We start from the raw sequence: 26,777 nt of genomic DNA, 5'->3' as shown, positions 1-26,777 counted from the left end.
ACCAGAGTGTCAGTCCTGACCCTGGCTAGTTGTCACTAGCCTGGCAAACATATAACGGGCTTTATGCCCAGGCCAACTACAAAGGGAAGACAGATTAAAAAAAGGAAAAGCAAAAGCTGTTTTGGCTCACAAAATCAAAACAAATCACAAGGGAACCAAAAACTGCTTTCAAAGTATTCCCCGTTTTCTAAGTCAAAGGCAACTGTGAAATGAGAAGATCCCAAAACCAAGCACAGAAGTAAAGATTCAGGCTACCTGAAAAGGTGGTTTTCCAACTAGGCATTGATATATCACTGTTCCTATGCTCCACAGGTCTGCCTTAGCATCATAATGTTGAGACATAATAACTTCAGGAGCCTGGGGATAAAAACATTCCAGACACATGCATGATGTTACTTACATACTAATATTGATAAATTAACTGGTAAAGGTCATGCTTCTAACAAAACAACTAAAATGAGATCACACTGTGACATTTCCCTAATCAGATGATCCTGCTGTGAACTTAAACCACATTCGCACACTGGTATTTACTGGTAAATCTCAAAAACAACGTTGCATGAAAAGAAGCAATTGATAGAAACAAACATTTCTATATATTACTGTGGACAGCAATACAGTAAGGGTATTAAGGTTATAATAAAAATACACACCAGCTACGGGACAGAGGTTACTTCTGGGGTAGAACAGTGGGAAATGGAAAGAGGGAAAGGTTTACAGGACTTGGTCTCTTGCTGAAATATTTTATTTTCTAGAAAGAAAAAAGATCAAGGCACACATGGAAAATGTTACCTTTGTTAAACATGGAAAATAGGTACACAAGTGTTTGCTGTATTCCTCCGTTTTCCCTGTCATTTGAAAGCTTTTAAAATAATACACAAACTATGATGAAAACACAATTAAGGATTGTCTTAAAAGCAAAGGTGTTTGTTTTCTCTGCTTTCTTACAGCTCTTTTCCCACCTCTTCTCACTAGATGCTGCTTTTTAAAAATACCAATAATCTGGACAAACATTAAACAGAAATGTCCAACACGCTCAAAGCCAGTAAACTTTATTTTCCAGGCATACCATTTTTAGTTGTCATCCCTAGTAAGCTTCTCACTGATTTAGGTCAGAGGAAATCCCTACTGAATATAAACCCATTTTAAACTTAGAACTGAGATAGGTACATGGATTTATTCTGCAGAATTCTGAAGCTCCAGAACTAAGCTATTTCCGGGCTTGATGCTTCACATTGGTTCGGGAAGTTTCATAGCCTTTGCCTTTTCAGACATGACAACATCCATACGGAAGGATGAAGGGGAGAACTAAGATTTTTCAGCTTTACCTCTAACACTAAGTGAAAACCTATGATCCAGGGATCTTGTCAAGAGAAATAACATGCAAAAGATGAGCATGTTCACCCTAGAGATGAAGAAATGCCCAAGAGAGTTTTTTAAAAAAATAAAGTTTTCCCTAATATTACACATCAAGGATAGCATGACCATGCTTCATCAATTTGTGTTTTCAATTTAATCTAATAGGGAATTTCTACCATTAATAACTAATTTAAAAAAAAAACTTAAACTAAAAGGACTCCACACTGCGTGTGGAGCCTACTGTTGTTTTTGTTTGTTTGTTTGTTTTTGTTTTTAAGATTTTATTTACTTATTTGACAGGGAGGGACACAGCAAAGAGAAGGAACACAAGCAGGGGGAGTGGGAGAGGGAGAAGCAGGCTTCCCGCGGAGCAGGGAGCCCGATGCGGGGCTCGATCATGACCTGAGACAAAGGCAGACGCTTAACCACTGAGCCACCCAGGCGCCCCTGGAGCCTACTCTAAAAAAAAATTTTAACTAATGGGTAAAAGTGACTGACTTCTACAGTCCACTATTTTAAAGCAAAAGAGGACTTATAGCACTATCAGTAATATAATCAGTGTCAGTAAAACAATTTAGGCTATACACAAAATCACATCTTAATTGGAAACCAGCATCATACTTAAATTCCAGTGCTAAAGGCACCGTACTATACACAGGCAAAGACAAAAACTAGTCCACTCACCATGTACATTGGGGACCCACACAGTGTTGCAGCCATCATGTTACTATGCAGGTAACGAGCAAACCCAAAATCCGCTATTTCACAAAATAAAAAGGAGAAAAACAAAGGATACCTTTACTCACACTTCACATAGATCATACCTTCAAGACACAAGAGGGCACAAAGGAATTGTCAGGAATTTGCAGCTTATTGAGTAAGTCTGTCTGCCGAAGAAAAAGGTTTCTACCTCAGTTTCGACAGGCTAAGAACTGGTAGTGATCACCGACTGTACAAGTCACTGTTCTGTCAGTTTTGTAATCAGGGAGCGAGCACCAAGCTTTGCGAGAGAAAATGCTAACTGCAATAAATGATTCATTAATATAGCTCTCACTAAATATCAGTGCCAGGTACAGAATGTGAACCTTTTTTTTCCTTCTCCAGATCCAGATGTAACATACAGAAAATCAGAAACTTATTTTTTTAAAGATTTTATTTATTTATTTTAGAGAGAGAGAGAATGAGCTGGGAGAGGGGCTGAGGGAGTGGGAGAAGCAGGCTCCCCGCGGAGCAGGAAGCCCAACGTGGGGCTCGATCCCAGGACCCTGGGATCAGGACCTGAGCCGAAGGCAGACGCCCAACCGACTGAGCCACCCAGGCGCCTCCAGAAATTTCTTTAAATACTGGTAAAATAAATTTTTTTTTATTTTTAAAGAAAAGCTTTTAAAAATACCTACCATTACAAACTGCTTCAAATAATTGTGAAAAAGAAAGGCTGATCTAAATGGTCTCTTAGATCACTTGTGTTAAAATCCCATGGGCTGTAAAGAACCCGGGTTATTCAACTGCGGCTATGATGATAAAACATCATGTTACGTATGAGAAGCAGGATAGGGTTTGCTGCTGGGGGTCGTGTTTGGAGTTCCTAGCGTGGGCCCCTCGGTCCTGAGATTTAGGATAGGCTGCCAGTAATGTAAAGGGTTCCCATATCCAAATGCACCTCGCTGAACTCAATAAACATTTCAAAAGCACACCAACAAAACCCATCATTCTAACAAAGCTGAACAAAAATTTTCTTAAAACTATGGAATCTCAAGACTGTCCTCTCCGTAAAACACTGCATAGCCATTTACCTATTTTGATGCGAATACCACTGACGTTGGATCTTCTGCGATTCGCGTATGACAGCAAGATGTTCTGTGGTTTGAGATCCCTGTGGATTATTCCTTTGCTGTGCAGAATCCGCATGGCAGCTGCGATCTGATGCAGAAACACTCTAATAGTATCTTCACTGAGAGTTCCTTTAGCTGTTAGAAAAGGAATCGCATAAATATTTAAGCACACAAAATCAAATACCATCTGCGTCTCCCATCAACAGAATTGAGTTATGAACATAGAGGGAGTGAAGAACTGGGAGTCACATTTTTTTTTTGTTTTACTCTAATAATTTAAGTCTATGAAAAGATATCAGACACCTCAAACGCTTCACTGGATCTGTTGTAAAGAGAACTGACTTACATTTGCATCTCTCATTTTCGCTGGTCTTTTTCCTTTCCCGTATTTTACTGGTGAAGGTGCCCACGTGACTCTGAGCACAACGGGTACTCAGCGGATGTGAGGTCCCCTCAACAAGCCAAAATATAAGTTCCCCTTGTTATGAGCCAAATATCTGGGATGTATGTCCATTATTTCAACCCTGCCATTATATGAGCACAAATTAAAAGCAGGTGGGGTCTACCAGTGGGGACTGGGACCTTTGTCCACCACTTGCAGCTATGAGGGGTCTGTGCTCCCACACGGCTCTCCCCTCATCTTCCCTGCTGCAACATTCCTGCCCCACCACTCTCACCGCTAGACACCCTTAAGAAGGAACACTTGTTTTCACTACTATGAAGAGACAGTACGGACATTATCGGAGGGTAGTCATCATTGACCACTAGAGTGTGTCTGTGTGTCTGCTGGGGCATATTGTAATGGTCAACAGCTTGATCTGGAGTCAGGCTGCCTTTCTTCAAATCCCAGCTCCTCCGCCTCCTTACTGTGTGACCCTGGAAGATGAACCCTCTGTGCCTACTTCCTCATCTAGAAAAAGCTGGAAACAGACTAACCACATGGGGCTGTTGTGACAATCAAACAAGATAGCGCCTTTAATAATAAAGACTTTAGAAAGCCTGGCACAGAATAACTATTCAAATACAGTTAGTACACAAAGATAAACTTTTTATTACAATGAATCTAAAAGCCACAAGTGTGATTGCTGAACTACATTAGGGATTTAATAGCCATGACCCTATCTACTAAATCCTTTGTGAACATACTTCTGCCCATACAACTCTAGAATATGTTCTATATAACCTTTCAATATGCAGTTAAGAAGACCAAAGTAATATTACCCTTGGAACAAATTAAGTATTAGCTTTAAAATCATTTTAGACACGTTATAATGACATTTTATGTCCTTAACATCTTCAAAGAAGATAAATCCCCATGCTTTATAAATACTTCTTTCTGTTCTACTTTTTTTATTCTTTGGGGCTCTTTTCTTGATGCTCAGTGAAAACAAAAAAGTGATCTAAATACACTAAAACATAAAAAAAGTGGTATTTTCCGTATGTCATCCCTCGGAAATAAACACTGCTAAAAATAGGGAATGTATTCTTCCAGATCTTTGTGGGTGGGTCAAACCAATGATTAGATCTTTATTTTTGTAATGTTTTACTGAAGTTACTTTGCAAAAATTAGAATGGACGGTTTTCCATTTCATTCATTTCCATTTTCATTCTAGGGCTACTTTAAATGACTGCAGCTGCTTAGAAATTGAATTTTTGCCCCATGACAATTGAATATACTTAAAATTTATTTGCTTCTGAGTCCAAATTCTAACACTCCTCTTGTGGGGGGAAATGAATGATCTAGTGTAATCTGTTTCTGACACAAACTGTAGTAAGTATTCACATAATTTTATAAACATGGAATGCATACTTCTCATCACAACCCCATATCCTGAATCTGCCATGTTAAAAACTTAGTATTTTAAAGGGATGGCAAACAACAAAACTCTTCCAAATAAATGAATTCTTGAGCAAGTTAGCCCAGAGGGAGTAGGGACACAAACTGTAGTAAATATTCACATAGTTCTATGAACATGGAATGCATACTTCTCATCACAACCCCATAAACTGAATTTGCTACACTAAAAACTTAGTATTTTAAAGGCATGGCCAACATCAAAACTCTTCCAAATAAATGAATTCTTGAGCCAGTTACTCCCCAGAGGGAGTAGGCTCAGCTGCGGCTGCCACACTCAACGAATTCTGCTAGAATCCATGTTCAAGTACTACTTGCTAATTAATTTAAGATGTTTTAAAACTTGCCAATCAGTAGAATTTGTTTTCTTTTGAAAATGTGAATGGCATTTTACTTATCAAAGGAAATAAAAGGACTAAATGATCCTGTTGTGATATAATGCTCTCCGACAGAAATATAATGTGACCCACATACGTAACTTTAAATTTTCTAGTAGCCACATTTTAAAAACAAAAAAGAAACAGGTTTAAATAATATATATTTAATCTAATACGTCCAAAACGATTTCAACTTGTAATCAACATAAAAGCCTTAATGAAATATAATCCTTTTCTTCCTTGAAGTGTTCAAAATCAAATATATTCACATTTGCAGCACATCTTCAGACCGGCCCACGTTTCAAGAGCTCCGTAGCCCCATGAGGTTGGTGGCCACCTTACTGAACAATTTAACTCTTGAAAATTCCTTGAGGTCCAGATTTCTTTTATATTTCTTTACAAGTGTTTTCAAACTACAAGGGATTCCTTTAAGGACTGTGGCAGAGAGGGGCCAGGGAGAGGTTCAAGGACTTGACCAAAACCACAGCAATTAAGTGATGTTAAGAGGGACACTGTTGTAAACCAGTCTGTCTGACTCCAGCACTCAAGCTCGTAAACTCCTCACTCTTGGGTCTCCTGTTCTAACACTAGTGCTCTGGAATATCAAATACAGAGTTCAACATAATGGACGAAACTGCTGCCAAAGCTGACTTAAATCCGCGACACCAGTAACAGTGCCTGCATCGGTGAGGACAACTTCTGTTAATGAGGGAAACTGATATTCCAACGAGAGCACTGAACTGATAGGGTGCCACTCAGTCTGACCCCAGGGGAAAAGGTGCTTTTACCCGGATCACTGAGAACATCAAGGAACTCGAGATTCGCTGACTGAGAAGGCAGAAGCAGGGTGTTTTCTAGCTTGAACTTCTTTCCAGCAGTGGTCAATGAAAGTGCCTGTCTCACTGCATTCTATCTACTAGTAAATGACATTTTGAAAAAAGAAAAGATTTACTAAATTAGGATTAAAAAAAAGAACTTGGTTGGGAAAAACACAAAACTACACATGCAATGAACTCCCAAATTCAAGGTAAAGGTTGTCTCTAAAGGGTAAGGACCGGAGTGGGACTACGGAGCTTCAAACTATTCATAATTTTTCTTTAATTGGGGGGCGTAGTGAGTTTCCTTCCTTCCTTCCTTTCCTTCCCTTCCTTCCTTCCCTCACTCCCTCTTCTCCTTCCCCAACAATCAGCTAGCCAAAAACCAAGCTTCCAAATCCTGTCTCTGTCTGGTGCCTCCCCTAAGGTGTGCTGGTTCAGGAGGGGCCCACGGTGGGCAGGGCAGGCGGGACGCCGCCGAGGAAGCAGGAGCCGAGGAGAATTGGTCCACTCAGGACAGGGACACGTGGGATCAGGCGGGGTCTCGGCTCCCCTCGGGCCTGAATCTCCCCGCTCAGGATGAACCGGACTCCCGCTCTGCTCCTCCTCCGCGGTGGCAGTTCCAGTGCCTGGCTGGCCAGCCGATGTACACGGACCGCAGGAGCTCTGCTGGTGGTGGACCATGTGGCATCCGTGGGGTCGCCGTCCTGGGGTCACCGCTGTCCCCTGTGTGCCCAGGCCCGCGGCCACGGAAGGGAAGGAGCTTTGCGCCCTGGGGCCACTTCACCCACCGCAGGTGAGGGCTGAGGGCAACACTCCCAGTGTTCTTCCTGTTAATTACTGCGCAGCTTTTGAAAGTCAGCAATATTTTATACTTGAAAGATTTTTAAAAGCTCACTTTCAATTGTACTCCCTGATTACTAGGTGAAACTGAACATTTTCAATATGTTCTCGTGAACTGTCCACACCCTTCATAAGTGTACCTATTGATGTGTTAGGGTCACCCTCAACGGCCATGATCTATTTAGAGGTTGAGATATTTTTTGCATATTTCCCTTGCATTTTAAGGGATGAACAAGGAGATGCTGGCCTCATAACACCATTTTAAAAAATTCTTGTGGGAGACACAATTTGATCTGAATGTCTTATATCCATCCTGTGTACATACATTTTGGATACAGAATTTCAAGTACCATCTAGTACTAAAATCTCACCTCTGCCAGGAAATAATTTCAATGTTAATTTTATTTAATCCTCTGTAACTTTTTAATTTACAAGAAAGATTCACTTAATAAACACATTCTTAGATATATTTTTGCATTGTGATTTTTTTATTTTGAAAGAAATGAAAGGGACTAAAGGTTCACTGCTGGTAACCCAGAGAGTCTTTTGAAGAAGAGAACCATATGGTTTTTTCTCTCTTGGGGAGAGGACCCATCTCTCAAACACTGCCAGAAAGAGGGACACATGAAGGAAGCACTTATACACAAGTTTAGGAATAAAACCACAACAAACAACAGTTGGTCAGCAAAGCGATCACAAACAAATACACAAATATTTATTGAATGTTTCTATACAAGTGCAGAAAACAGGGTCAGCATTATTTCAGAAGTAATTCTCAGGATTAAACAGACTACAGTACTATCTTTATTGAACACTGACAGAGAAACAAAAATTACCTTGTAAATAATCTGCCAGGTCTCCACCATTGCAGTACTGATACGTGAAAGAAAAAATAATTAAAATAAGGAAATGGATTCAAGATTAATTTGATTCATGATCAGTTAATTTTAATTAAAGAGTTTCTACATAATGTAAATCTAGTCTGAAAAACTTAAGAATTATGGTATCAAATTTTTAAATTATATATTACTTATAAAGTAGAATCTAAGTTACTAAATGGACTTTATTAATTCAAAATTTCAAATAATAATCTACCGTCCACTTTAAATACTAATCAAATTAGTACATTAGTATTAGTACCAATTAGTACATACTAATTCCTTCAAAAGGAATTTGAAGTAAATTAAACAGCACATATACTACCTACCTCCATCACCAGAAAGACAGAGTTGGGTAATTCCTGAAAAGTAAACATTAAATACAATTTAGAGAAAGAATGAAGCTCAAATTCAATAATGAGTTAATAAAAATACTACACTTGTTCATTGTTAAACAAGTAAAATTAAATTACAAAATCTACTAGTAAGTGAAATTTAAAATCCCCAACACAATAATTTAAGCATCCCAACTTCAAAACCAAGCCAAGTTTTGATGACACTAATATAGTCATTACGTTCAATTCTGTTTAGGGAAAGAACTAAAGATAGACTCACTGTTTGGTCATAGCTATGGTAAATTGGCGGGGGAGCGGGGGTGGGGGGCGGTGGGGGGAAGGATTCCCTGGTCCTCAGAGAAGCCTTTCTACTTTGAAAAGTTTATGATTCGAGCAATGGCTTGATAATCCTATCTAAGAATGCTAAATGCACAATCTGATTTGTGGAATACAGGACCCAGGATGGTTAGTTTTTTGTTTTTCTGATTCTTATGTTTATTTGCAGGCAATCACATTATCTGGGATTTGTTGGCAGAGGAAAGACATTTACTTCCTCACATATCTTAGTAACAGACTGATTTTAAGGAACTGATTTCAGAAATTTTACTAAGTCTCTGAGTCATATAGCTCCAGATCTGTTGCTTGTGTAATTCAAAGACTGGCTTCTTGATTCTTCAATAACCATTTTTACAATGTTAATTAAATTTTAAATTGTGCTTCCTATAGCCTAACTGGAGACAGTGTTCAAATGTGATTCAAGATACAGCCCTTCCCAAAAGCACTTGGCTTCACTAATATGCTAAATTCAAGAATGAGTTCTATCAGAGGATAAGAGGAGAGGTAAGGCAGTATCCCTTGGGGTGTGGTTCGAGAACCAGTGCCACTCAGTGAATTATTTGGTACTAGCCCACGAGATAATTACAGAAACTAAACGTAGGAAATTTTAAAAGGCTGGGCGCCTGGGTGGCTCAGTCGTTAAGCATCTGCCTTCGGCTCAGGTCATGATCCCAGGGTCCTGGGATCGAGCCCCGCATCGGGCTCCCTGCTCAGCGGGAAGCGTGCTTCTCCCTCTCCCACTCCCCCTGCTTGTGTTCCTGCTCTTGCTCTCTCTCTCTGTCAAATAAATAAATAAAATCTTTAAAAATAAAAAAAAGAAATTTTAAAAGGTTTAAAGCAATTTAACAAAATAATTTTATGTCTGCTAAACCTAATAATAAAAACTTTGGACATCTGTTTGTAGGTCCTTTTTAAACTTCATTTTTACAACAATTTGTTTTTACTGGATTTTATAAATAAAGTATTAGGTCACACAGATTAGAAATAAAAACTGGCATCTCAGCACTTCTAGTCTGGAGCACTTCTGTGCAATGAGGAGCAGTACAAGGGGCTGCCACAAAGTGGGTCCACGGTGTTCGCCACGGGTCTGGATGCCACAAGTCAAGACCCGAATTACGTTCTGCAAGGAACTCAGTGACTTGGGATGATTTACTTCACTTAATTACTCCAGAGGACTAGACAAAAAATTAAAACACACTGTGCCCAGTTCTTTGAGCCCTCCCTCCACCCCCCCCACCCCCCCATGGAGGCATTTGGAAGTTCAGAAGAATATCTGTTCTCTGCGGGGGAACCAGGAACCACAGTCTGCCCCAAGCAGGACCACACATGCCTTGGGCATGAAAAGCCAAGCCGAAAGCCTAAAACACAGTTGGTTTCCCTAACAGCAGCACTGCCATGAGCAGGAAGGAAGTGGAGAACCATCAGCTCCCAGCACGCTAGAAAAGCAAGTCTGTAAGAAATACTTACTTCCTTTTATCAGAAAGAAAAACAAAAATATATTTCTAATTTAGCTAAATCATCTCTATGGTGAATCAGTCTTAGGTTTGGCCATCTAACCTGATCAAATCCAGACCAAAATGCTCTATCATCCCTAAAAATAGTGAGATATCATTAAACCACAGTTTTCTTCTCCCCAAGTACGTAGTACAAAAGTATCATCTCAAATCAGTATTGCCTAATCATATAATAGCACCACAGCCTAACTACTGAAGAGAAAAGACAACTAGAAATTCCTCAGGGAAGGCTAAACTGTTTATTCCACACAAAGACATGGAAAGAAATGTTTTAACATCCTTGATTTCTCATGCAACTCTTCTCTTGCCCACCTTTAAAGCAGTACAAACCTTCAAAGGTTCGATCATACTCTCTGGAACACCTCCCTCTGTAAAGGCCTCCATGACAAAAGTGCCCATCTTTTAAGTGAAGCTCTGGAGCAGCTCCAAGAGCGAGCAAAGAGTCAGTAAAAAGAAAAGAGGAAACAACCAATCAAGCCATCTGTGGACAAACTGAAACTCCGATGCTACTGGGGCAGGAGGGAAGAACTTGAAGAGATTCTCGTAGGGTCAGAAAGGCTGAGGAGCGAGGCCAAGAGGCCTGTGAGCCAGACCACGGAGGGCTTCCCAGAGTTCAACACACAACTGCTCTCCTTTTCTAAAATCAGAAAATCCTCATCCTCAACTCTTCCCCAGGAACTTCCATCCACAAAATTAAACACAATGAATTTCAATTTATCATTTCCCTACTCCAACTCCTTAATAAGATAGAAAATCCCTAAGAAGGAAAAAAAAAAGTATTATTAAGAACTCTATGCCAGTATACAAAAATTTAGACAAAAATAAACAATTAAAAAAAACAATTTGTTCAACTAAAAACATTTTTGTATATTTTAACACAACCCAACAACAGAATTATTCTCCTTGGGGTTACATGGTGCTAGTCAGCCTCATAGCATCCTGCATAAGCAGGCTTGGGTCATGATCTCCCTTTACCAAGGGAGTGGTGTTTATAAATAAAAAATAAAGTCTTTTGAAGGATGCACAATGGTGGTTTTTTCCTGGAAAAAGAAATAAAGGGAGCTATCAGAAGAGGGCATCTCTTTTTTACTTTATATACTGCTAGACTATTTAAATTGTTTTTCCACTGAGGGCCTATTCCCTTTGTAATTTGAAAAAACAATAAAGATAAAGTGAATTTAAAAATCAGACAGCGTGACTAAATGTTCTTTCCAGCAGAACTCAGATGCTCAGGATCAGAAGGGGAGAAACATAAAGTAACAAAACAATTCAGTAAAGAGCAAGAGAAAGATTGAAGACAAAGTCTGGGCTCCTAAAACCCATTTCTCTGCTACTTTTCCTGATTCATTCTCCACCCCTTAGGCTACGGTTATCTCGTAAAAGAAGAAAGAAAATCGTTCTAACCTCCTAAGGGATCAGAGATCAAGGGGTCTTTTGTTATGTTAATGAGGTGACCTTTGGAAAACCCCCCCAGGTCACCTAAGGATCAGGGCTGGATCGCCAGGAGAACCGACAGTTGGATCAGAGGGTTGGACATTACAGCCCCACCCCTCCCCACCCTACCTCCAGAGAGGGGAGAGGGACTAGAGATTGAGTTAAATCACCAATGGCCAATGATTTAATGAAGTATACCTATGTAATACAGCCTCCATAAAACCCCAAAAGGATGGGGCTCAGAGGGATGTGCAGAGAGTGGTCACCCTTCCTACATACCTTACCCTATGCACCTCTTCCATCTGGTTGTTTCTAAGTTATATTCTTTTATACCCTTTTATAATAAACCGATAATCTAGTAAGTGAAATGTTTCTCTGAGGGCTGTGAGCCACTTTAGCAATTAATCAAATCCAAGGAGGAGGTTGCTGGTACCTCTGATCTATAGCTGGTTGGTCAGAGACACAGGTGACAACCTGGACTTGTGACTGGTGCCTAAAATTGGGGGGGAGGTGCAGGGCAGAGGGTGCAGTCTTGTAGGGCAAAGTCCTTAACCTGTCAGATCTGATGCTAACTCCAGGTAGATAGTGTTAAAATTGAGTTGATGACTTGGTGGTGTTGGAAAAAACACACATTGTAATGTAACACTGATCTGTCAAACCTGAAAGAGGATGCCAACTACCCCCATTCTGACCTCCGTGTGTACTTTCTAATTGATTAAGTTCTTCTTTCCAGCTGATCTCGTATCTCAGGCAAAAGACCCAGAGGGCAAAGGAGTAACAGGGACTGCCCTAAGGCCAGCAAGAGCCCTTGTGATTGACCCCAAGACAATGATCTACCTGACCTTTACTGCCCACCTGCAGGTACCCACCAATCTTTGACCCACATTTTCCTTATATGAACCTAGAAGTATTTTCAGCACTCTGGGGACCGTCCTTGAGAGTTATTCGGCTGTCTTCCCAGGGTTGGCCTCACTCAAAAAAGCCCCTTTCTTGTTTCGCCACCACTCATTTCTCTGTCTTTAGATTTTGTCAGTGGCGAGTGGTCAAACCTAGTCCATTCTGGAACCGCAGAGCCAGGTGCTCTTCTTGCACCCTCGGCCCCCAGTTACAAACTTAAGAAGTGCTAACAAAGTACCTCCCTAATCTAAACCTGTTTTGCCCATAATTCTGCAAATGGCCTAACTCCTTGCAACAGTCCCACAGAAGGCACCATCCTCTTCAGCATACCCTTCTGAAACATAAGATGAGTCCCTAGATCATTTCTCTGCACATAAGTCCAGAGGCCAAAGATATAAATATGAAAAACCAAAACCATAAATACTAGGAGAAAATGGGGGAGGGCCATTTTTATAATTTCAAGGTGGAGAAATCCTGAAATATGAAACCCAGAAGCCATTAAAGAACAGATGGACAAATTTTACTATTCAAGAACTTCCACATACCAAAGAGATGCCAAAGACTCCCTCCTCCCTGCTCCCCCCAAAAAGAGAGACAAACTGGGAAAAACATTTCAATACATACAACAAAGAGCTGTCAACTCCGATTTCCTCCTCTTTACCTCACACAGCTATCACCAGCCCCATCTCCTAAATGCCTCATCCATCTGCCCAGGCCTCTCCATTTCCAGCGGTGCCACGGCTGTTACCCAGACACCTCCTCCACGGTGTCCACCCTTGCCCATCCTCCGGAGTGGCCAATGTTTTACATACTTTAATAAATGTCTATGCTCACTGATTTGTAATGGAGAATATTCCTTTTTCTAACCATAATGGTTAAATCTAATACTCAGACGTACATACTCCCTCACTGGCATTAAAGGACCTGGAATGCAAATTCATAATCAGAAGACTGCCCAAGGACTACAGAAAGCAAGCAAGCAAAAGTGAATACTCCCCCACAAAAAAAAGAAAATTGCTTTTTTCCTCAATTTTATTGCACAACATTAAGATACGTAACATTTGAAAGAAGTAAAAAATCACCTTAATGTCACCATCTGAGACTGACATGATGGTTTCTGCTTTCATGCACCTACTAATACATACACTCACATGCAAATGGAGCATATATTTGCATTTTTGTACATCTTAACACAACCCATTTCCACCTTTTTGCTTATCTCCACCCCTCCAAATAGTATTTCCAGCTAGTATGTATCTTTTCATAACTTTTTCCTAGTAAAAGGTGTGTATTTCTAATGGCAACAGATATTTCTCTTCATTCAAATTTTTAACCGCCCACCACATATAAGACATTGTTCTAGGTACTGAGGATACAGCTGTAAGCAAGCAAAGTTAAATGCCTTATTCTCGTTAAGCTTCGCTTCTAAGAGTTAAGAGTTAGGGAGACACATCAAACAAAGGAATTGAGTATATAAAAAATGTTAGAGGGTGATATGTGCTTTGAAAAATAAGTAAGGAAGGGAGATAGTGCTGGGGAGGGGACTGGAATTTTACCGAGGGTGGCTAAAGAAAGCTAAAATGTATTCATTGAAAACATAATGCTTGAGTAAAGACCTCAAGAAGGTTGAGAATATATCTATATATACCACAGAGACAGAGAAATAACCGTATATATGGTGTATCTGGGAAGAAAGGTCTTGGGGAAAAGGAAGAAGAGGGCCCTGAGAACGAACTGCCACGGGAACCATACAGGAGGCCCGTGTGGATGGAGCAGAAGCAGCAAGCACAGGGAAATAGGAGACGGGGTCAGAGATAATAGGGTCATGCTGTGCAAATAAGGACTTTGGCTTTTACTTTGATAAAAATGGGGAGCCACTGCAGAGTCCAAGTCCGAACACAGGACCAACAAGCCCTGACTTACATCACCAGGATTATTCTGGCTGCAATGTTAAGAATATTCTTACAGGGTGTAGAAGCAAAATATTGTCCGACAGCATACCAAAAATGTTCTAACAATTCACATTTCTACCAGTGATCCATGAGAATATTTTACACCTCCTCCCAAATTCCACCAATAAGAATTGAGGCACTTTTTAATTTTGCCAAAGGGATGCGCGAGAAGTGACATCTTACTGTTATTTTAATTTACATTTCCCTGACAACTTGTTCATGAATATCATTTCATACATTAGCCATTTTATTTTTTTATTTATTTATTTGACAGAGAGAGAGACAGCGAGAGAGGGAACACAAGCAGGGGGAGTGGGAGAGGGAGAAGCAGGCTTCCCGCTGAGCAGGGAGCCCGATGTGGGGCTCGATCCCAGGACCCTGGGATCAGGACCTGAGCCGAAGGCAGATGCTTAACGACTGAGCCACCCAGGCGCCTCTTTATTTCTCTGATGAGAACCAACAATTTACATCCTTTGCTTACTGTCTCTTTGGGTTATCGTTTCCTTACCAATTTGTGAGAGGATGTATATGTTTGAGATATTAGCCTGTTATCTGTTGTGTTGTACTTTTTAAAAAAATTTTATTATGATATAACGTACATCCATTAACATACACAGACTGAGGTGTACATTTCAGTGTGTTGTGACAAATGCAGACCCATTAACTACCCTTCCAATCAAAATACAGATCATTTCCATCATGCCAGAACATTCTTTCATCCCCTCTGCCCTTCCCACCTCCCCACAGACACCGTCTACTATGCCTTCCCTGACTTCTACCACCCCCCCCAAGTCCTGCCTCTTCTTGGAACTCACAAAAACAGAACCATGCAATAGCTGTATATGGCTGGCTTCTTATTCCAACACCGTACAGGCCACTTTTAGGCAACAGGCTTGAGCGATGAAAACTTGAGCAAGGCAAAAAGGCCCACAGTGACCATCGAGCTGAATGCAAACAGGCTCCTTAAGCGACCCACGTGGAAAAATGGCCACAGACCCTAACTGACCAATGAGCTACTTACAACCAGGCACAGTTACCAAAAAAGGGAAAATTCCCCATGTCCCCCTACCTCTTTACTCCGCACTGCTGCCCTGCCCGCTGTTCCCTGGCGTGTGTTCAATAAACTGCTCTCTCCTTTGTTCTGCCCTGAGTGAATTCTTTCAGGGCCCACATCACGGGCCCCCACCCAATCGGGGCATTTAAACACAAACAGAATGTTTAAAATTCATATGCTGTGGCAGGTATCAAGTTTGTTCCTTTTTATGGCTTTCGATTTGTTCATGGTACTATTTGCCATAAAGCAAGATTTTAAAAAATTGTACATGTCCCTACTTCTATAGCTTCTGAGTTTCTTGATTTTTTTTTTAAATTTTTTTAAAGATTTATTTATGTATTTGAGAGATCGAGAATGAGAGAGAGAGAGTACATGAGAGGGGGGAGGGTTAGAGGGAGAAGCAGGCTCCCCGCTGAGCAGGGAGCCCGAAGTGGGACTCGATCCCAGGACCCCAGGATCATGACCTGGGCCGAAGGCAGTCGCCTAACCAACTGAGCCACCCAGGCGCCCCTGAGTTTCTTGATTTAAAATACCTTTCCAACTCTTGGATTATATATAGTCATCTAAATATTATTCTAAGATTCTTGGGGCACTGGGTGGCTCAGTTGGTTAAGCGTCTGCCTTTGGCTCAGGTCATGATGGGGGGGGGGGGGTTCCTGGGATGGAGTCTGGCCTCGGGCTCCCTGCTCAGCGGGGGAATCTGCTTTTCCTTCTCCCTCTCTGCTCCTCTCCACTTGTGCTCTCTCTCTCTCTGTGTGTCTCAAAAAAATATATTATTCTAAGACTCTTACTCTTTATTTTATATACTTAAGCCTTTAATTCATTTGGAAATTACTGTGGAAGATGATGAGAATAGGGATCCAACTTTATTTTTTCTCATGTATCTCAGTTTTGCCAGCACCATTTTATTAAATGAATCATCTTTTTTTCTCACAACACTAAAAATTACCTGCTGGTGTTTATTTATCCAGACAACTGACAAATATGCAGGTGAAGTACTCCTGACTGACATTACTTATCTCATGCCCAGAAGGGTCAAAGATAGGTATCTTTTGAAAAACAGACATATCCTCACTCTCCGGCTCTTAAAACTCTTCAAGGGCATAGCGCTGCCCTCAGACTCAAGACTGCCCGTGGCCCCTGCTGACACCAATGCCAGGATCATCTACCGCACCCTCCCCTCACCCCTGCACTCCCATCCCCCGCCCGGGGCTTCTCCCAGCTCCTCAAGCTCTCATCCCTCCTGTCCGCTCTACAGAGAAGGCTTCCTCTGCTTGGGGCGCTTACCTGCCCTTCTCCCACCCACACAAGCCTGGCCATCTCCCACTGTTCCATCAATGTCAGCTTAAACACCATTTGTTCACCAAGTCATCCCCAGCCCACAAAGTGGGGAGCCCTACTCCCCTCACCCCCATACGCTTTCCTCTCAAAGGTCTTCGACTGCGCTCGTCTTCCTCAGGGCACTGCACACACCTAGAGTAAGTAGCTATTTGCTGCACATCCTCCTCCCCAGGATACGGAAGCTGCGCGAGGGCAAGGACCATTTCTATTTTGTTCACCACTACACTCCTTTTTATTCCCCATTACCTGGTCCAAGAAATACTAATTACGAAGGAATCAGTAGGAACAACGAACACAGCACAACATCAGAGAACGCCACCAGGAAAGTCACAGAAGAAATACAAAAAGGCGGGCGCCTGGGTGGCTCAGTTGGTTAAGTGACTGCCTTCGGCTCAGGTCATGATCCTGGAGTCCCGGGATCGAGTCCCACATCGGGCTCCCTGCTCAGCGGGGAGTCTGCTTCTCCCTCTGACCCTCCCCCCTCTCATGCTCTCTCTCTTTCTCTCTCTCTCATTCTCTCTCTCAAATAAATAAATAAATAAAATCTTTAAAAAAAAAAAAAGAAATACAAAAAGGCAAATAAAACATGAAGATGGTCAATGCACTAATGATTTAAGAAAAAAACCCCAACAGATCATTAGATCAGAATAAATTGGTACAACCTTCTGCAAGGCAACATGCTAATATCTTTGACCAGACGATTCCATGACAAGGGTTTTATTCTACAGGAACACTCATTCAAGTAAGCAGAGATATGTACAGAGCTTTCTCGGCAGCACTGTTTCGAACAGGGAAAAATGAGAAACAACCCAAATGGCCACAATTGGGCTTTAAGGAAATTATCATTTGGCCTTATAGTACTATGTTGACATGAAAAGGTATCCAAGATATACTAAGTCTAATAAAACAAGTTGCACTTATGTAAAAATACTATTATTAAGTCCCTCACGATGAAAAGCTTAAAATCTAAATACAAATGATTATAGTTGCATATATATATATATATATTTGAAAACGCTAAAAGAAATATAAGTGGTTATTTCTGAAAACTGCTATTCCTTTTTTAATTTATTCATGTTCACAATGGTTATTGTAACTATGAGAATATGTTAATTTTTTAATTAGGGAAAGTATGTTGCTTTTTAGGTGTCATCTGAAGTGAAACCTGATTTTTTACAATGTCAAAAGTTCTCAATTTATAAAAGTGTATCCATAAACTTTAGACAGATTTCCAAAACTGATGGCCAGGAAAAATGATGTTCATTTCAATTTGATAAAACTACTGTACTGTCTCTACAAACATACAATTAAAATTAAGGAAGCAAATCTAAAATATTAGATGATCAAGACTGTTTACTCATTAGTCAAATGCTCGAGAGTGTATTTACTTGACTGATATCTCTTAAATTTATGTATTTCCAGTAGTATACAATGCACAAAATATAAACATTTTACTGCAGTCACCTTGAAATTCTTGACTGTTTGATAATTCAGGTTTTTGAGCACATGTTCCTCCTAAATATCTCACTCTACAACCGAAACTAGTACTTAAAAATATTTTTCTAATAGAATGAAATCTAAGTATACTTTGTATTTTCTGAAAGCAAAATCTACTCTGCAATTGACAGGGTTTTCTGTGCTTCTCAAAAAATGGGAAATTAAGAGTTAATATTATTTAACAATTTTTGTACCAGGCACTGACTTGTACCACTTGGTGCCCTCTGTCTCCAGAGACTAAGACAAACTACACAAACAGCTCTGAGGAGAATCAACATTTCAACTAGGGATGGTGACATAAGTTTAGTTTTGACTTTAAGGTTTTTTCTCCTTTCTTTCTATGCTGCTTTGAATTTCTTGGATGAAGGAATGAGTTACACGCACTTAAACAGGTAACAAAACACACCCCACAGAACTCACATAGTCTGCACATGAAATTTAAATTGTCACTTTTTGGGAGAGCAATGACACTCTACAATCAAAAACTTTAAAACTGTGTGTGCTATTTATTTGCCTTGGTAATTCCAATGCTAGAAATTGAATGAAAATAATCCAAGCTATGTTCAGAATTTATATATTATCTTCACAGCACTTTTCTATAACAGAAAAAAATGAAACATCTTGTAACGTGGGTTTAGTTAAATACTTTGTAGTATGATATGACTATGTGAAAAATCACTACATACAAAAAAGAAGCACAAGAAGAACAGTCCATTTTGTCTCACCCTGCTAAAATTAAGCACACTGAAAGCAAGGACTTTGTTTTACTCGCTGCTTTATTCCTAGCCCTTAGAACAATGCCTGGCACACAGTAGCCACTCAAAACCTTATAAATGAATTCGAGTAATGGAAGTGTGTACAGAAAAGATTTTAGCGGGGCGCCTGGGTGGCTCAGTCATTAAGCAGACTCTACCTTCAGTTCGGGTCATGATTCCAGGGTCCTGGGATCGAGCCCTACATCGCCCTGCATTTGGCTCCCTGCTCGCCGGGAAGCCTGCTTCTCCCTCTCCCACTCCCCCTGCTTGTGTTCCCTCTCTCGCTGTGTCTCTGTCAAGTAAATAAATAAAATCTTAAAAAAAAAAAAAAAAGGTTTTAGCTAGAAACACATACAGCAGACTCATGTAACATGTCCATTTACTTTACTGGAATTCAACTGTCCAGACTAAGAAAAACAAAAGAAGGAAATGCCATAAATCATGTACCCTAGTCTGCTTTGGAGTGAGAATCCAGGGAGAAGCTGAGTCTGCTGCCCCCTCCTTAGATCTCAGATCACTGTGGCTCTCACACAGCGGATACCATACTAGACAAGAGTGGTTCTAGAATTTAAAACACAATATGGTCCCTAAATATAAGCCAACTACTTACTCTCATGCTCTGCCCCCCCAAATACTAATTTTCTCCAAAATCAGGCTTTTTAAAAGGACTTCCAAGGGGAAATGTTGCCTTAGAAGAGAACTTCAGAACCTTGCCTTCCCACCTCCAAATAAAATTCAACTCTACTGTATGCCATGGTGATAATCACAGCTATATCAGGGTGATGAATATGCACGCTTTCTTTAATTTTTTTTCTAATACATCTACAATTAGCAAATGTTACTTTTGCAATAAAAAAAAGCTCTGATTTTTTAAATAGCCCACAACAGTCCTTTCTACATTTACGACAGAAATGCTAGGGGGAAAAAAAAAGGAAATGCTAGATCTGGTATCAATATTCCTCTACTTGACCTAAAATAACACTACTCCTATAGTATGGGTATAAAAGTACTCATGTACTCATGCAGCACATTATTTTCTCCTATCCCTCTATGCTACTTTAAACAACTTTTTTATTTAAAGATTTTATTTGATAGAGAGTGAACGAGAGAGAATACATGAGCAGGGGCAGAGGGAGGGGCAGAGGGAGAGGCAGAGGGAGAAGCAGACTCCCCTGCTGAGCAGCGAGCTCGCCGTGGAGCTGGATCCCAGGACCCTGGGATCATGACTTGAGCCGAAGGCAGATGCTTAACGAACTGAGCCACCCAGGTGCCCCTACTTTAAGCAATTTTTTATTAATAAATATGTAACTCAAACTATATACCTTTCCAACAAGAATAAGGCAATTTTCTATTTCTATTACAATTCACTTAAATTTGTATGAAATAGCAGTTCCTTACTGACATGCAAATTAAAAAATAATATTAATAATAAGGTACCTGAACATCATAGAGTGCTACAATATTTTCATGCTGAAGTTCCTGTTAAGGAAATTGAGAATTTAAAATATTTGTGATCACTCTTAATACATGTATTTCAATATGCAAATAAATATTAAGTATACACACACATTAGGTAGTATATACTCTTTCTACATACTACACTTCCATTACTAGATCAGAACAATTCAATCTACAAAAGAATAAGAGGAAATGTGCCTGATCAAACTTTACTTGAGCCCTAAATGTTTTTTCACCAGGATCATTTTTTAGACTCTTAACAAGGTGAGTACTCTCATTTACAAAATAAATGTCACAGTTAGTATGACCACAGACTCTCTGGGAGTCTTTTCAAATTCAATATACAGTTCTAACGGCAATAAAGGCATGAAATTCCGAAGTGCTTTTAAAGCGCACGTTATTTGCCTGAACGAAAATGAAGCATAATTCTTAGCTCAAAGAGCTGTAATTCTTCCCAAAGAGCTCTCCACAGAGGAGTAGTTTCGGTGAAAGCTGGTGTGAGGTGAGAGCTCTACGCTCACATCAGCTTGGGGAACACTGAGTTAAATACACCTAAGCCAGTTTCTTCATGGTGCAATTTTTCAGATTTTTCTTTGCCAAGCAAAGGGCTTTGTGACTCTCCAAGAAGTATGCATGCAGTAAACAGGATTTTGCATACGTATTTGACGAGGCAACCATTTTTTCCCCAAAGCACCTCACTTGGGTAACACTGCTTGTGGGTGATCTAAAAAGACCACTTCATAATTTGTTTTCAATTTACAAGGAAGAAAGTTTCCATCTGCCCCCAGTCCCCCCCAAATACTTAAGTGTCACCTGAAAGGGATCAAGACAAGAGCTAAATATTGGATAAGAAGGGTGTGCCTCTTCTCAAACAGTAACACAATAACCAAGGAAAAGAAGAAATTAGGAGAAGCTAAAATCAGTCTTCACAGAATCCCTCTAAGCCCACGAGCCACAAACATCTATTCTTAAAAATAGCTTCCGAGTACTCAAATGTCTCAAAAAACTGAGCATGCAAAAATGAGAGCAACAGGTGAAAACTCTCAAACTTGGCTCCAGGGACCAAAATTACAAAAGATGTCATCATGCATTAATTTTAAAATAAGTTTTAACCCAGTATGAAATATCACATAAATAAACATACCTTTAAGATCTTAATTTCCTTCCCAAGCAGTATTTGTGATTTTGACAAGTTCTTTTTATTAATACTTTTAATAGCTACCTCCCAATCAGTTTTCTGAAAAGGAAAAACAGTGTTACTCCGGGAAATTATTTTATAGAAACATAATCTATAAGCACAAAGGTGTTTTTTTTAGCAAATTCATAAACACTGGGGGGGGGGGAATGGAAAAGAATCCGAATCTCCAACAATAGGAAAATGATTTCATAAATTACAAGCTGACGTCCTACAAGACAGCCACTAAAAATAATAAATACGAAGACCACATAGTAACGAGCATGAAATGAAACAAAGGACAAAATTTACAGCCACTTTAAAGTTTTGGAGAAATGCGGATAATAAACTGGAAGGTGGTATTTGATAGCTTGGCAAGATTTGGCCCTGTTTTAATCACTTTTTGTCGAGTTTTCAGTTATTCCCATAATACAGGAAAGTAGTTTTTATTACTCTGATAAGCAACAAAACCAGCCCGCTTTTAACAGGCCCCTTGCCAACAACCAGGACTACCAAAACCCCTTTGATCATTTCCACTCCCTAGGTGCTCTTCCAAATTCTTTAGATTCGACAACCTCGTGGGACCCTATTCGCCGAACAGCAAGAGCTTTAAAACATTTTCGAACCGGCATTCATGTTTACTTGGATTGAAAGATGAAGCGTCCAACCCTCTCTCCCACCCGCCTATCTAACCCCAGAAAGGCAAGGTGGTACGGGGCTCGTCCGCGTGTTGAGGAACCAATGCTGGGAAATGTGATACCCCCCACCCCCACCCCGAGTTTGAGAAAGTCTCGGGCTAACGGGAAACCAGCCCGTTTTCCGCTGGGTCTGCAACTATCGACCTGAAAAGGGACAAGCTTTGGCAGCCCAGGGTGCGGAAAAACCTCAGATGCGCCCACGCCCGGGCTGGGCAGGGGACCGTGTGCAGGCTTTTCGGACTCGGATCCTGGGCACATTCAGGGGGAAAGGCACGTCCCGGCGGGCCGGGCGGGCGAGCGAGCCCCTAAGCGCGCTCTGGTTACCAGGCGGTCTGCAAGGAGGAAATCAGAGGCCGAGCGGCCAGTCGGTAGGTGGAGCGCTGCCTAGCGGCTTCGGCCTCAAAACAGTCCTCGCCCGACCAAAACAAACCCCGCGACACTGACAGCGCGCACAATGGCAGGCCTCAGGGCGGCGAGCCAAGCCGGGGCGGGGGGGGGGGGGGGCTCTGCGCCCGCGGCGTCGCCGTTTCAGGACCATCCAGTCCCGCCGCGGCCGCCCGGACGGGAGGGCGGCCCACAGACCCCGGCCTCGCCCCGGCCGGCGGGGCTCACCTGGCGGTGCCGCCCCCGGAAGACCACGGCGAAGGCCCCGTGTCCCACGAGGTCCCTCTTGCTGTACTCGAAGTCGCCCACCACCTCCATGGCCGCGCCCCCGGGGCATACAGCGGGCGGGCGGGCAGCGCAGCGAGGCAGGCCGGGCTCAGCACCGCGGGCCCGCCGGCCCGGAGCGCGCCCGCGGGCCGCCGCACTGGGGCAGCCGCGGCCCCCGGCCTGGGCGGACGCTCATGCCGAGAGACCGGAGCGGAAACGGGGGAGGCCTCCGCGCGGGGCCGGGGGTCAGCGAGGCCTGGCCCGGCCCCGGCTGCTCCTCATGGCCCGGCCCGCCGCCGGCCGAAGGCTCCCTTGGCGAAGCGGCCTCAGCGCTGCCCGGCTTAGGGGCGCCGCAGCCGTCACTGTGCGCCCCCGGCGCCGCACACGCGCCCGGGAGAGGTGCGGGGCCCGGTGTTCCCCATCCCCAGCTCGTCCCGCCGCGACGGCCCCCTCAGCCCGGGGTGCTGCTGCGGTGGCGGCCGCCGCCCTAGGAGCAGCACAACCACCGACCCTGCGCGCCTCCCCGCCTCGCAGCTGCACCCAACGCACACGCGCGCGCCGGCCGCTCCCGAGCCGACTGCCGGCCCTCCGCGACGTCAGCACATCTTGTAGGACGCAGCGCCCGCCGAAGCCCGCTCCCTCCGCCAGGAAAATGAGTGCGCGCGCGCCGCGGGGCGCGGCGCTGCGGTCGAGGCCAGTCCCCCCAGGAACTGGCCCAGGCGGGGAAGTGGGATGCGAGCCGCTGAAACCACAGCTCGTTACGCGCTGCAGCCTTCGCGCTGGGCCTGGGAGCAGATTCGAGCCTGCCACACCCCGGGCTGGAGCCCTACTGGGAGGCGGGCGTTGGGGAAGCAGGTCTTGAACCCCCAACTGCCGGAGGGACCGGGCATCCCCTGTGCAGTACAGACCACCAGGGAACCGGTCAGGGTAAAGGAGCATCTCCTAGAGCCCGGCTTTCCCCGCGCCCCCTGAAAGCGGAGGTCCTGCTGCCAAGCTGCGGGTCTTTCCCGACCCTTCTGGGTTTACTCCCCCGGGTCCCTGAAGAGATGGTGTCGGGCAGGGGTTCTGCACATTTTGGGGTCCCTTGACTTCTGTGAGAAGCTGATGACAGCACAGGACCCTCTTCCCGGAGAAATGTTTATGCACGCAGACTAAGTATTGAATACATTTTCCAAGGCCCTAAGGATGAGAACCCCTGCTTCCAGCCACCAGGTATCCTGCCAGCTGACCTCAGGCTTACCTTTGAATGGCTTTAAGGGAGCTTGCTTTTCTACCTGATTATTGAAGGTCAAGTGTCAAGGAACTTATTTGGCAACTTTCCCTCAAGGATATGTCTTACAAAACCATTTTATAAACAATAAACTTGAAAATATCATAGAAAACTCAGGCCCTATACTATCCTGGTATGTTCCATTGTTTAGAATGTTTGCTCTCAGGTTGTTCCTTAGCACCAGAATTACATTTCCCACCCCAGGTCCATCCCCGCAAACTGACCTGAAGGCAGCACAGAAACCCTAAGAACCTCCAGCTGGAATTCTCAGAAGCAGCCCCTCCCTTCCTCAAACCTTCAAAATGTAGGGTCTTAGATCTCTGTTCTCATTTCTGTGCACACCTACGTCATTCTATCCCTATCTCAAAATCTAGCCCAGGTGAGTGTTGGACACTATGGAAATCTGGAGCCTTCAAAAAGGAAAAGCAAAGGAATCAAGTATGCCCAGAGAGACAAAAATTCATCTGGAGAGGATTCTTTCCCTGTTTGAAAGCTTCTCTATTGTAAATCTTTAAATTATGGTTATTTAAATGAGATATAGGATTTTTTTTAATTTTATTTATTTATTTATTTTTTAGAGATTTTATTTATTCATTTGAGACACAGAGATAGAGAGAGAGAAAGCATGAGCAGGGAGAGAGGCAGAGGGAGACGCAGGCTCCTCGCTGAGCCAGGACCCCGATGCGGGGCTCGATCCCAGGACCCCGGGATCATGACCCGAGCCGAAGGCAGACGCCCAACCATCTGAGCCACCCAGGTGCCCCATAAATGAGATATAGGATTTTTAAAAAAGATTTTATGTATTTATTTGAGAGAGAGTACAAGGTGGGGGGAGGAGCCGAGGGAGAGGGAGAAGCAGACTGGCCGCTGAGTGGGGAGCTCATTTGATCCCAGGACCCCGAGATTGTGACCTGAGCCAAAGGCAGACGCTTAACAGGCTGAGCCACCCAGGCGCCCCAGCACAGAGGATTTAATGTGCCAATCCCCTCCACCACCAAAAAAAAAAAAAAAAAAAAAAAAAAAAGCTCTTCAGGAATATGTATCTTATGGGCTATAGGACCCTGAACAAGTTACTTACAACCTCCCCTGCCTCATTTCCTCAGCTGGAAAATGAAGAAGTAACAGTAACTGCCTCATCAGGTCCATTACGTGAGTTAAACATGTGAAGTGCTTAACCAGTGCCTGGCTTGTACAAAGAACTATTTAAGCAATCACCAGGTAAGTAAAGTGAAATCAAAGCTGGCTTTCAGCAGTACTTCCCCAATCCCACACTGGTGCCCTTAGGATTGTCCACACTGGTGCCCTTAGGATTGTTCCCCCTTCCCTCCTCTGTCTACTCCCCCAGTGATTCTTCTGTGAACAGAATCAAAACTTCTCAGCTCCAGAGGTGGACCATCTATACCCATGTAAGGGTGGTTTATCTAACACACGTCTGGAGAATTCTACCTATAAACTTTCCCTGCAGGAACAATTAGTATACATTTTTTGGATAGCAGAGAGCATTGGGGAGGTATACATCTAGACTAGGTCTGACAGTCTTTCCCACATGGTACTTGGCAGCCAACATCTCGGGAAGCACAGGGGGTGCCCTTCCAGGCCGCCCAGAAGTGGCTGAAGATGCTGCCTTCAGGGTCTGCCTGCTGAGTTGCCCCCCTGGGGGTTAGTACCTTCTGGGAGCAGCACTCTGACCTTCCTGCTGGTCACCTCATTGTCCCAGATGAGGACAGGTGTCCCCTTTGTCATCTAAGCCAATGCATATTTTACACATATCTGTGTCTCGGGGCTTTTGTCATGAGAGATAATTCATAACCCAGCTCTGTTCACCAGGTCCCATCTGCTAGGAATTGAAGCTCACCATAATTAATATACAATTCTGAGCTGTTTATATTTAATGTCATTAAAATTACATCCCCACACTAGGACATTATGAAGGTTTTTTTTTTTTTAAGATTTTACTTATTTTATTTGACACAGAGAGAGAGAGCACTCGCAGGGGGAGTGGAAGGCAGAGGGGGAGGGAGAAGGAGGCTCCCCGCTGAGCAGGACACTGGGATCATGACCTTAACTGACTGAGCCACCCAGGCGCCCCTATGAAGATGTTTTTAAGAAGCCACCCAGAGGCCCTTGATCCGGACCTGCATCCCATTCTGTATGCCATGCAGGGGCTCCATAATGCACCATTGCTTTAAAAAAGTACAGTACGCAGCTTGCACACTAAGGATCTCTGACGTCAAGCCTTATTACGGGAGCAGGGGAACTTTAAGGGAACATTTAGTTAGGACGATGTCAGTAGCGCAGAAGAAACGCTGACTGTGATAAAGCAAAAAATGGAAAAAATATAGATAAGGATACACGTGTGCCTCTCAGCGTCCACAGACAGGGCCTTAAAAGCAAACTACCAGGAGGACCTCGGACTCAAGGGGGACTGCTTTGCACCTGCTTCTTGCTTCTT

The 26,777-nt window shown here is 42.8% G+C and overlaps 1 protein-coding gene across 3 annotated transcripts in view; it reads right to left on the bottom strand.

The window, feature by feature from the left end:
* The window catches only part of ULK2 (unc-51 like autophagy activating kinase 2), an 83,095-nt gene extending 59,471 nt beyond the window's left edge, over positions 1 to 23,624 (bottom strand). For all 3 annotated transcript variants that reach the window (XM_035724568.1, XM_035724569.1, XM_035724570.1), the window contains exons 1-8: positions 23,017 to 23,624; positions 21,677 to 21,769; positions 20,512 to 20,553; positions 8,289 to 8,321; positions 7,918 to 7,954; positions 3,153 to 3,326; positions 2,044 to 2,117; positions 256 to 357 (exon numbers count right to left, since the gene is read on the bottom strand). In XM_035724568.1, coding sequence (XP_035580461.1) covers positions 256 to 357; positions 2,044 to 2,117; positions 3,153 to 3,326; positions 7,918 to 7,954; positions 8,289 to 8,321; positions 20,512 to 20,553; positions 21,677 to 21,769; positions 23,017 to 23,106 — 645 coding nt within the window. In that variant the 5' untranslated portion in view covers positions 23,107 to 23,624. The remainder of the gene's footprint in view (positions 1 to 255; positions 358 to 2,043; positions 2,118 to 3,152; positions 3,327 to 7,917; positions 7,955 to 8,288; positions 8,322 to 20,511; positions 20,554 to 21,676; positions 21,770 to 23,016) is intronic.
* Positions 23,625 to 26,777: the final 3,153 nt, after the last annotated feature.

The sequence above is a fragment of the Zalophus californianus genome, chromosome 16, assembly GCF_009762305.2.
Source record: "Zalophus californianus isolate mZalCal1 chromosome 16, mZalCal1.pri.v2, whole genome shotgun sequence".
In the NCBI taxonomy this organism is placed as follows: Eukaryota; Metazoa; Chordata; class Mammalia; order Carnivora; family Otariidae; genus Zalophus; species Zalophus californianus.
This window is presented reverse-complemented; position numbering and strand designations above follow the sequence as displayed.